This window comes from Mauremys reevesii, linkage group 3 (assembly GCF_016161935.1).
Source record: "Mauremys reevesii isolate NIE-2019 linkage group 3, ASM1616193v1, whole genome shotgun sequence".
NCBI classification, from domain to species: domain Eukaryota; kingdom Metazoa; phylum Chordata; order Testudines; family Geoemydidae; genus Mauremys; species Mauremys reevesii.
The window spans coordinates 79988586-80000868 of NC_052625.1; the positions used below are offsets into that span (position 1 = coordinate 79988586).

A 12283-nucleotide genomic window follows, 5' to 3' on the forward strand; every position below is an offset into this window, starting at 1 on the left:
CATCTGGTTTCACCATCACCAGCAAAAAGTATCAAAATGCTGCTGTGTATAAGCAGCATTAAACAGGACCTGCTAAAATTTACCATCCTATCATTCAAATGCAGGAAAACAACTAGTATCCCCTGGGCTGGGATACATTTTAGAGGGGGGGGAAATTTAGCAGCATATGGTGTGTGAATTAAGATTAAAAACAACAGCTGTCAGTGTTGACTGATAAATCTTTAAAAATAGATTTAATGAATATTTATGAAAGTATTTAAGTAGAGATGGCTTAATTCCCCTCCCCACAAAATCCGAAAGCTTCTACATTGGAGTTTGAAATGCAGAGCTCAATTTTACAGTTTAGGTCCATCTTTAGAATTTAAGAGGAATTATACAAATTAAATCTATTATGCGATAGTAAGACATGGTTAAACATCTGCAATCAGAGTTTAATACAAGAATTCCCTACCTGGATCAACATTTGACTTGCTTGGAACTGTGTGTGTGCGCGCGCATTAATAGCATAACCAATACTGTCAAAACCAAAGCTTATTAATAAACTACTACTTAGCATCTACAGTAACTTTTATCCCCAGATCTCAAAGTTCTTAGCAGTGATGGGTGAAACAATTATTCATGTCTTACAGATAAGGGAACCAAGGCACAGAAAAGTTAAGTAACTTGCCAAAAATCAGTGGCAGAACAGGGAGTAAAACTCAGGTCACCTGATCACCATTTGGCATGGTGCATAGTTAATACTTCACTTCTGAAATCATTGCATTAAACAAGGCAGAAACACAAATGATCAAGCTACTTTAGAAGTTCCTATTCACTGCCATGTTTTCACTGTATGCAATTAAACTTGTCAATGAGGGAAAAGATAGAAGATCTCTAACTGATCAAAGGCAACATTTTCAAAAGCATCTAAGTCCCATTACATCTCAGTGGGATATAGGAGACTCTTAAATCACTTACACACTTTGAAAATTTTATGTCCCCCCACCCCCCAAAAAAGATAACTAAAGTGACATCATTGAATCAATACAATTTCACAGCACTATGTTTAAAACCTCTTCTGAAGGGGCACTGTTCATTATTGTTGAATATAGCCTGGAAGTGGGGCAGTGACTTTGTTTGATAGAGAACAGATTTAATGTCTTAATTCTTAATTAAAAACCAATTGGGACATACACAGTGTAGCAGTTGCCTTATTTATGAACCTCCTTGGCTGAGTTAAGGATACAAAACATAAAAAGTAACTTGGGAACAATCTGGTAGCATATGCAGAACAGGAGGTAGCAAGTCAGCAGCAGCCTTCACCCTATGGCAAATAAGGGAATGAGTCTCTTAAGCCCATGAAGGTGAAGTAGTGCAAAACTGTGAAGGTTGTCCTGTCTCATCCTGTCCCCAGAGCTACCTGCTCAAAAGTGCCTAGAAAGGCATCAGGGTCATCTGACGGGCCCATTTTCCATAGTCCTAAGCCCGGTGCTTGCATGCCATCCCCCACCGGGGGACTCACCACCTTCTTGAGGAGCTGCTGTTGAACAGTGGTCTGCTCCCGAATAAAATCTTGCAGGCTCCTCTGCTGCTCAGCTTACAAGCTGAGCTGGGCCTGCTTCTCCAGCTGCTGGGATTGCTGAAAGGTTTGCACTGCCTTCTGCAGCTCTGCCTGCTGCTTGATCAGTCACTGCAAGGTCTCTTCCATCTTGGGCTGCCAAACTCTTGCTCTAGCACAACCCCTGACGAGCCCCCATGTGTAACAGGGTCCCTGCAGGGCCCTCCTGGCTCCTGCCCCCGCTGGGCTGAGAAAGTCACACAGACAGCTTTAGGTGCAGTGCCCACCTGATACTTTTATTTACAGGCTGTGCTCCCACCACCTTTCCACCATACAAGTAGTCCCCTTCTTGCAGTCCACCAGCAAGAGAGAGGGGGACAAACTATCTCTCTCTGCTTCCCCTCACTGCCTTTCCTCTGCTGCAGCTTTCCTCTTTCCAGCTCCCCCTGGCTTCCTTCCCCTGGGGCTCTTATCCATCCCCAGCCTGATGAGGCAGCCGCTGTTCAAGCTTCCCCAATCAGGGCCAGGTGGTCTATCCTTCTCCAATTCACCTCCCTTAATTGGAGCTGAAGTGACAAAGGGTTGGCTAAGCAGTTTTCTGCTTAGCACCCTGTCACACTCAGATAATGAAAATGCATCGGTCCACACTGCTTTGGATCGTTATCGAGCAGAACCAGGCATCAGCATGGACGCATATCCCTTGGAAAAGTGGTTGAAGCATGAAGGGACATATGAATATTTAGTGCATCTGGCACATAAATATCTTGTGACACCAGCTACAACAGTACCATGAGAACGCCTGTTCTCACTTTCACATAACATTGTAAACAAGAAGCAGGCAGCATTATCTCCTGCAAATGTAAACAGACTTGTTTGAGCAATTGGCTGAACAAGAAGTAGGACTGAGTGGACTTACAGGCTTTAAAATTTTACATGGTTTTATTTTTTAATGCAGTTTTTTTTAAACCAGACAATTCTACATTTGTAAGTTCAACTTTCGTGATAAAAAGATTATACTGCAGTACTTGTATTAGGTGAATTGAAAAATATTATTTTTTGTTTTTTTATAGTTCAAATACTTGTAAACAAAAATATAAAGTGAGCACTGCAGACTTTGTATTCTGTGTTGTCACTGAAATCAATTTATTTGAAAATGTAGAAAACATCCAAAAATATTTAAATAAATGGTATTCTATTATTGTTCAATTGTGTGATTAATTTTTTCAATGGCTTGACAGCCCCTACCAGTAATTACAATATGCAAAATAGCTCAGTTACTGTGAGAATCTCAATCTTTTGCAGTTTCTGACACATGCTTAAATACATAATCTTATTACAGTAGTTTTTTTAAATGTATCCTTTTTTAAAGGAAGACTGGAAGGGACTGCCAATGTCTGTTAACATATAAATGATCCCAACTTGGGACTGAATCCTGCCATTCATTACCCACGTAAATATATTACTTGAATGGCTTCATTGAATTATTACTCACCTGAGGAAAGATTTTCAGGACTGGGCGCACTGCTTTGAAGTTCACACCATCATTAGAGTTGAATATGATGGGAGAGGTAATATTACACTTTTCCTGCTGCTATTGTGTACATGCAGACACTTTCTTTTGCAAGGATGGGTTAACAAGGCAGAAGCATATCTCAGAAAAATTGGAAGGAACCCACAAAAATGATGAATACAAAAATATAAGGAGCAAAGTCCTGGCCCACTTGAAGTCACTGAGAATTTTTCTACTGACTTCAGTGGGGAGAGGATTTCACCCAAGGCTTATATTCTTGTTCCAAAGAAAGTCAATTCTGCCACTGATTCACTATGTGAAACTTCCAGTGCCCGAACTATCTTTATAAAATGAGACACCTACTCATCATTGTAATGCACCGGGTTCTACAGATGAGAAGTGTTATGTTTACATGGATGAAAAAGTGCAGGCTGCTACTATTAATATTTTAATCTGCATTTCAAGATTACAAAAACCTACAGGACTTCTCAGATTAACATTAATCACTTACATTTAGTTCAGTGACAATAACTACATGTTCCCACATTCTGAAGGACTAAGAACAGGCTGTTCATAGTTCCTGGTTACTCCCTGAAATTTGTACAAGGGAGTTTAAGATATAAAAATGCTTTAAAACCTGCCCTAATTTCAAGAAGGCCAAGGCCAATATTCAATACACTAGCTACAAAAGTTTATTTTAAAATAAAAACATTTCAGTCATAAGGCTTTAAAAAACAGCATGTCAAGTAGTTACCTTAATCTCTGCAGTGTAAGCACCTTGAAATTGTATGCTAACATGATCAGTATAAATTTATCACTTATATGGTCAGACTATTCACATACATGACAATAAATACATTTTTTACCAGCTATACCCAATACAGAAGTAAAATCATTATAAATATACACCAGATTCCCTTACTTGTACAAAGGTATCTCTGGTAACATGTGAAATAGAAATTGTGAAACTATGGATTTAATCATCTTTATTTTTAATCTTTGCATTTTAGTGAAGACTGGCCTATAATTTTAAACTACAGAAAAGAAGAAGTGAAAAAATAATTCTATAGCTAAAAGACTGTATCAATAAAACCAATTTGTTGGAGATGGCTTACATACCTTCTTTTTCTTGGGGTGCAAACTCTGAGTATATAGCTCTTAACATTGTTACCATGCACTAATTGGGCCATAGCATGCCATTCATTTTTAAGAGGAATCCCCCATTAAAATCAATGGGGAATTCTGCTTAAAAACAGATCACGATAAGGACCACTGGTAAGAGAAAACAATACAGCCCACAGTGGGGTGTTTTTATGCTGGCTGTTGACTACAAAAATCTATGGCGCATAATTCAACATTCATAATGAAATAAAACCAAGCAGAATGAACAAAAATTTACAAGACAATATGACTACAGCACCTGAGATTTTCCTTTAGAAAGCCTAGTAGAGGTGCTTTCCCCAGAAGGATAGTTGTATAATATAATCAATTCAATGTCTCTCAATATTATAAAGGCATGATCCCTCTTGAAACAGTTTAAGGAGACACAATGTTTCACAACTGTAACTTTCATCTTCAAAATTAAATACACTACCAAACTATATTTAAGATTTGATCCATGTTTTCCACAGAGCACTGCGTGTAATTAATTGTGTACAACATGAGAACCAATCTTTACATTTTAAATTAAAAACTAAACTTCATCTACTGAAGTGTACCTGATAAAATTAAGTACAAGTTTAAAGAATACAAGTTAAAGAACATTGTATGGTATTTGAAATTTGTGGTACCTAAGTTTTGAAGTATGCAGTACTTACAACAAACTTAATAGAAATTATACAGGTTACTGAAAACAAACAGGATAGAACAAAAATGCAATAATTTAATAATAACCTGTTATACAGTCACTCAGTTTACAGCCAACCATTGGTTAGTGTGTCAACATTTTTGTAGAAATAATACTTTAAGAAAATGTTCTCTCATTTCCACTCTTAATATTGTGAGCTTGTTCTCAGGGAAGTTATGTCCATCTATCCACTTCTCTGCAAGGTTAAAACTGCATGATTGACATTCTCCAATTCTTCTCGCCCACTTTCAGTATAACCAATGTAGTGCACTAGAGAATAAAAACGGCTTTTTAATTCCTTTGCTTTGATGCAGGTGCTCATGAATTCTGCTTAACAATGGACAATCTGAACTCCCAGACTTAAGGGTAAAGGAGACAAAGCATTTAAACAAAGGCCTTAAAACAAGAAATGTCCTGATGGGAAATGAATTTTTTTTTCATTTAAGTATGTAATTTTATTTCTGCAGCATATCTAAGTCTAAAAATGATACAGAGAATTTCTAGTTGTCAAAATTCAAGAAATACTCCTTAATTTGAATGCTGCTCTTCTTCAGCACTTCCAACAATTACTGGTAAAGCAGCGTTTAAATTAGTCACCACTAATTTAGTGATTTGGGAAAATGAAGTTGCTACATGGTCAAGTTTAAGTACACTTCCCCCCACAACTCTATATTTATGAATTTGTTGGACATTTACAGACTGAGTAAGAAATCAAGTGTATCAGATTTTTGCCTTTTCATACCACACCTTGGCACGAAAAGCTGGGCTCCCCCATTGACAATATAAGGAAGAAATGGCAGGGTTGACTTTGAAATAGACTCTGTAACAGTTTGCAATTGTGCTAGAAACTTAAACTTGGTTAACTGTACTGTCTCAATTAAAGAAACTCCTCTTTCCCAAACAGAAGGTACAGTAACCCAGAGAACTCAGTTTTAATTAAAAATCATCAAGAATACTTTTCTCAGTGCAAATATACTGATGTGTTCAAAAAAAGTCAGAGCACAACTATTAAAGTTCCAGTTTATCTTTACCTAATGGAATGTTGCTTCACACACACAAAAAACAAAGAACATTAAATACCTTGAACCAAATTCCAGTCACTCAAATATAAATTTAGTTTTAATTTAAATTATAGCACAACTTTCTAGGTAAGCTAATTCTACGATTGACAATCTACTGTATTTCAAAATAGTCAGGGGCAAAACTATGCAAATTCATTTGGTGGTGGTAAGTTACTCACATAATGTAGTCAATGCAAAGGAAAACCAACTATTTGGGGCAGAGTGGGTAGAGCACTTCTATTCAGGCATCTTAAAAAAAAAAATCCTTAACTCCACAGTTCGTAAGGGGCTGTTCCTGAAAAAATGTATGTGCACAAAACTCCCCATGACTTGAATGCAAATCCTCTGCATGCCAATTAGTCCTTCAATGTGTGAGAGAAAACAAAAACCAAAAAACCACACCAAAAAGCAAGAGCTCTAGCAGAGAAAAGGTGAGATTTTGTGGGAGGTAATTGGACAAGTTAATTTAGCATTTCAAACTGTGCTTAGAGATGTATGTCCAGAATACTGTTTTCCAGCATTGTGTTTTAAAGTTACTAAATGGGTTTCCAGTAAAAATTCAAGATAGGCCCCTTGTTATACATTGTACAAAATTAGCTGCCCGTTACAAAAATTTTGGTAGTATTGGCCACAGTATTTTAGAAAACAGTAGCATGAAATATTAGATGTACAAAAGAATTTAAATTTTTTTCTTCTCCTTAAAAAAGGCAATACTTTAAAAATGCCAGGCACTTAAGACAAAAATTCTCTCTCCAGTTCATATATAGATGGCCGACAAGTTTTGTTCTTCATTCTACACAAAGGCACTGTGCAGTCTCTGTTTTGACCTTCCACATCAATATCAAGTAATGAGGGCATGTGGGATTTAGTTCTCTCCTCAGTATCTGGAACAAAGTTAACATTGGGACCTACATAACTCTCTAAATAGTCCACTTCTGTAGAGTCTGGCTTTATAATTTGTGGAAGAGCCTGCCATGGATCTATTCTGCTTCTTAGAGAAGAAGGTCGAGGCCTTGATATAATATTGACAGCTCTTTGCTTTTCAGGTGACGGGTCATGGTGCATGCTTCTTTGCGGAACAGATGTAGACTGCAGAATCCCAGAAACTGGAAGAACTGGCAACACAGAGACTCCGTTAGGTGAAGAGATTCCATTAGCTAGATGGAGGAGAAGACAAGACAATATTAGATGATCACCTCTACTTTTGACATCTGGAAAAGCACATACCACTGACAGCAACTTTAGTGGTACTACCTGAACTACTACTTCACCAAAAAAGTTACAGAGGCTGGTAGGAATTAGTGATGCCCCATAAATGCATGGCAGCATCAGATAATGGTCTGACACAGTCATTCAACACACAAAGAATTTATCTGAACCGTATTGTTCCTGTGTTGGAGGCTAAGAGAGCCTACTTCTCATCAGTCAAAGAGTCAGCAGAATTCAATCAGCTCAATAGCAGGATGCAATAAAGCTGAGAAGTTTGTCAAGTTTTGCCAAATCATTTTAAGACACACTCAAGTTGGAAACCCTCAATTATTAAGGAGAAAAACAAACTAATTTAAGGAATTTAAACCGAAAAATAATATTGAAGAGCAATATTGTGTTGCAAAAGATGCTCTTCAGATTACATAGGGCAATGCTAGTATTAACAGCAAATACAAAACTCAACATTTCTACTGGATGCCAGTAGATTAGATGACAAGTGTTTTCAGTCTGGATATGTCTTAACAATAGCTCACTAAATGTTCATTGTGTGGTAGGACTCCTGTGCCAGTCAGGGAAGTAAAACTTATTAAACCTGTTTTGCTATGAGTTAATAAATGGACATCACTAAAATGACATTAATGAATTAGTCTCAGTTGAACAATTGCCAAGCTACATTAAGTAACAGTTTCAGCATTTATTTCAGCCTCTTGAAGCTCTGATGCTACAACGTTTATAGAAATACCAACATTTCCCATTATACTTGGCAATCCAGTTTTGCTTTAAGAACTACAATATGGTGAAACCACCTGAATGGAATCCTCAGCACCAATTTTGGTAATTCCACTGGCAACACTGATTTTGGTACATTCTACCAGGCAGCACGTCCCCACAGACTTCCACTAAATCCTTAGGTGAAGCTATTTTGCTGTCATGAGTGGAATTTATATTGTACTTCAAATGAAACACCTGTCCTCCCCACACACTGGAGTAAGATACTATTCTTGATAATTACTTACTGAAAATATATTCAGTAAATTATAATTCCATGAGATTTTCAATTTTGTTTATGCACTATAGATAAAGCATCTCTCTGATATTCTATGTTACCCACATGTAGTCTGGAAAGTATTTCCATCTGACATGGTTCGTCTGTGACCCAATCGTCTCAATTTTGATGAAGAGTCATTTGGCACTTTTTCAGATTCTTGTTTCAGAGGAAGAATAGGAGACTGATTCTTTAACATCACAGGATCGGTGTCAACCACCGACTTTACCCTTTGTTCCCCCGTCTTAGTTGCCGAAGTTTCAGATGAAAAGGCCTCAATGGGAATGCCTGTGTCACAATCACTGGGAGCGATGCTTACAAACGCATCTTCACTGTCAGACTGAAGCAAGCATTTGGTGGAAAGGGAAGCCATAGAGAGAAGATTCACAGTATTTGCAGATGGACTTAGAGATGGAATATGGGTTTCCTCTTTTTTGGACTGCAATCTTGTAGGACTTGCACTCCTGCGAAACTTTGAAGCACGCTGAAATATGCCCTCCCGCTTCTTCTTCTCCTCCTTTGGCAACAGTTCGTCTGGAACCTGTGATTTGTTTAGCTCTCTAATATCTAAGCCCAAAGCTACAGATGCAAGGAGAACAGCACATCCATACAATATAGAGTCAGTTTTCTTTTTTTGCAGTGTTCTATTGAGACTGTTTGTAGGAGTCATTTGCGGAGTACTATTTGCAGAACTAGCAGAGGTTCCTTCTTCAAAGCTTTCATGTTCTATAGTGTTTTCTCCCTGATCATCCTTCCAAAGAGGTAGATCAATATAAGCCTGATTTGGCAACTTCATTTGCTTTGGTCTTTTTGCATCCGAACCTTCAGGAAAAAGTCTCTGCTCTGTACAAACATCTATAATGTAAAAATATTGGAAGGTACTTAAATATTGCAAAATAAGATACTTTTTTCTGGCAAACTTGTACATGTACTTTAGGATTCCTCATTATCAAATATATACATACATACACACACTGAGATGTTCTGTGTCCCCCACATACACACTTTTTGGAGACTCAGAGGAACACACAGGGATAACCGTTAAGTTAGATTCAAAATTTCCTCAAATCAAAATCTTTCCATATTCTTTGTGATAAATATCAAAGAACTCTCTAGTAGTCAAAACAATAAAAGCAATTTTTCAACAAATACACTATTTTCAAAATGTAAATTCAAATAGCAGCATTTTTCCATGATACATCTCTACCTCGATATAACGCTGTTCTCGGAAGCCAAAAAAATCTTACCCCGTTACAGGTGAAACCTATAGTTGCCCCCCCGGAGCACTGCTTTACTGCGTTATATCCAAATTTGTGTTATATCGGGTGGCGTTATATCAACATAGTGGTGTAGTTATAAAACTAGCTACATATTGTTCGTAAAATTTGAAAAAAAATCTAAAAAACTGACCCTTACTTGTGAAAGTCTAAACACCAAACTGCCTCTGTATCTCTACTCATCACACAGCTAATATTGGGTGGACTATAAATACTTTTCTTCCAAGACTATAAATACTTATATTTTGCTACTTCCATTTTCCTTTTGTGTTGAAGAACTTAAATTGCAGCATATTTCTGTGAACAGATTATTGTGAATAGTATACATGATTTTTACACACACACACACACACTCTATATCTGTGTGCAGCATCTGAAGGCTGTGGTGTATGACCTGTTCAGTTGGCTCTGAATCAAAACTTGTATGAAGTCAATGGGAGTATTTCCATTGAGTTCAATGGACTATTAGGTCCACTATGCAAGTTTGATATTTCCAGTCTGTATGATGAAAATGAACACAGAAGTTTTAGTTCTTTGGCTCACAGTGGAATAACAAATGAAGGCAAGTGATGGCTGCAGAATGTGTACTGGACTCTTTAGAAGGCAAGTGTATAAAATAAGAGACTGGGTCTTTTCTCTATGTGGTGGTAACTGTATGGGAGGAGTCACAGTTCAAGTACATGAACTGTTATTCTGTACAGTAGGGTAAGATGAAAGACAGTTGACAGTAAACACTGACCATTCAAATTACTGTTTCAATCTCAACTACTGAATGTCCTGTCTTAGATAGTCAAGCTTAATTATAATGTTTTGCAGCTGAGTTCCATCCCTTCCCTACTTTGCTCCAACAACTTTGATGTTTTGCCCAAATGGCCTACATTTTTCTAAAAGTTTCAGAATAAAATTAAAAGAAAGGGATTTTTTGTTTGTTTTTAAGGGGAGCCTTGGAAGTAGATCAGTCCTCAATTTTATCTTATTTAAAAAAAAATCTTTGAAAAGATGATGCTGATAAATATGGTTCTTGGGCTTTTTAAAATACCAAGAAAATTGTTTTGATATAAATATTTCTTAGCAAAGTTAGCTAACTACAGTCCAACATTATGCCAGTCCATGAGAAACAGAAAAATAAGCTGTTATTTTCATTGTTCAAATGGAGTGAAAATTCTAAAAATAGAAACAAGACATATAAATCTAACTTCCCTTTTATTAATGATCAAATTTACTAGATTTCATAAAATATTTTCAAGATTCCTTTTGTGTTGCTGATATTTTAACCTGAGGTGTCTTAGTTAGTAAAAACAAAAACCTTCAAATTAAAACTGGAAGTTTGCCAAAAAGTCTATATGCTCATGGCCATAATAGATCAGGAACTGTGCGTGTGGAACAGATACAGATCAGGCTGTGCCGACAAAACTTGGGCATTCTCTATGCAGTGCCTGTAGACCATGCAAACTTCTAATCAATAAATCAGGAAACATAAAGATTGCAGCACCTAAAGTTTTCTGTGTTTTTATGCACTTGAGAGATCTGTAGCTGAAGCATACTTCAAAGCTCTGCAAAATATTGAACAGAGGTTATATTATTATTGTGGAGAAATCTGAGTAGCAAGAGGGACTCTGGAAAGAAATTTAGGCTTATGCAACAGCTTTATTAAGGATCAATGAGTAAAATGTGTGTCTTTTCAATAAATTTTTTGAGATGTGAGTGACGAATGGCCAAAGATTTCTCCAAAAAAGTAGAAAAAATTGTTTATATTTGTAAGTCCCATAATTTTAAGATTCCTGGCCTGATTACAAGCTTTCTAAAAACACATTTCTTCTGGTCTAAGGCTAGGTATACAAATTTCAAAATGAAAGAGATTTATTGCTCATATTGGACGGAAGCATTTCAAAACTGGTCCAAGGATGGAATTGGTGTTACAACCCTAACTAAGGAGGTTTTACTAAAACTCAATTCTATAGTTCTATGCAACTAAAACATCAGGACCAGTAAATGAAAAACAATTGGTGGTACTAGAAATGGTGATACTATGGAACTTTATGGATTTCTCAATACAAATCAAGAACTAACTTCCAAGGCAAGTGGTCAAGACAGACAATGATTACTGATAAAAAAAATTAAGTCTTTGCAGAATTGGCATCTAAATATGTGCCTTAAATTTATATACAGGAATAGTTCAATGGACTATTTATGTGCTTAACGTATAGCATGTGCATAGGAAGTGGTGCCTTAATTCATATAATTTTATGGCAATTTCCATAAATTGATAAACAACTCTTACCTTGGTCCACAAACAGGGAGGCTAATGGAACACCTTTCTGACTTTTCATTAAAATAGTTGACCAAGGATTGTTGCCATCTGAGAGAGGTCTTATTCTGAAATCAGAATGATTCTTCAGACACTGTACAGAACAGCATGTTTCTATACCTTTTTTAATGAGAACTAATATAGGTTTAAAAAGAAAAAGAATGAATAACTAGAAGCTATCTAGTCTATAGAATTTCTTTTCTTGTATATGTTTAAACACAACACACAAAGTGCTAAAACAGTAAAAGCTACAGTGCCTAGGAAGTTTGTATATAGTACAAGGTCTAAAACTTGTTTGATGGGGGTTTATAAAATTCTTTAAAAACACAAACTTTTGTAACAGAGAACTGGGCAAGATCAAAGAGCAAGCACAAAAGAGGAAGCTACATTCAGAGGTGAAAGTAAGCCAGTACGGTACGGTGTACCAGCAAGAACTAGTAAACAGCCAGCTGTACCGGCAGGGGGCAGCTTCTTCAGGCCAGCAATTTAA

At 36.8% G+C, this 12283-nt stretch overlaps 1 protein-coding gene across 4 annotated transcripts in view; it reads right to left on the reverse strand.

The window, feature by feature from the left end:
* Positions 1-3723: 3723 nt before the first annotated feature.
* MAP3K21 (mitogen-activated protein kinase kinase kinase 21) overlaps positions 3724-12283 on the reverse strand; it is a 55347-nt gene continuing 46787 nt past the window's right edge. For 2 of the 4 annotated variants that reach the window (XM_039531207.1, XM_039531205.1), the window contains 3 exons: positions 11767-11861; positions 8275-9063; positions 3724-7111 (listed from right to left, as the gene is read on the reverse strand). In XM_039531207.1, coding sequence (XP_039387141.1) covers positions 6687-7111; positions 8275-9063; positions 11767-11861 — 1309 coding nt within the window. In that variant the 3' untranslated portion in view covers positions 3724-6686. The remainder of the gene's footprint in view (positions 7112-8274; positions 9064-11766; positions 11862-12283) is intronic. The other 2 variants (XR_005596382.1, XM_039531206.1) reach the window with 2 other exon arrangements.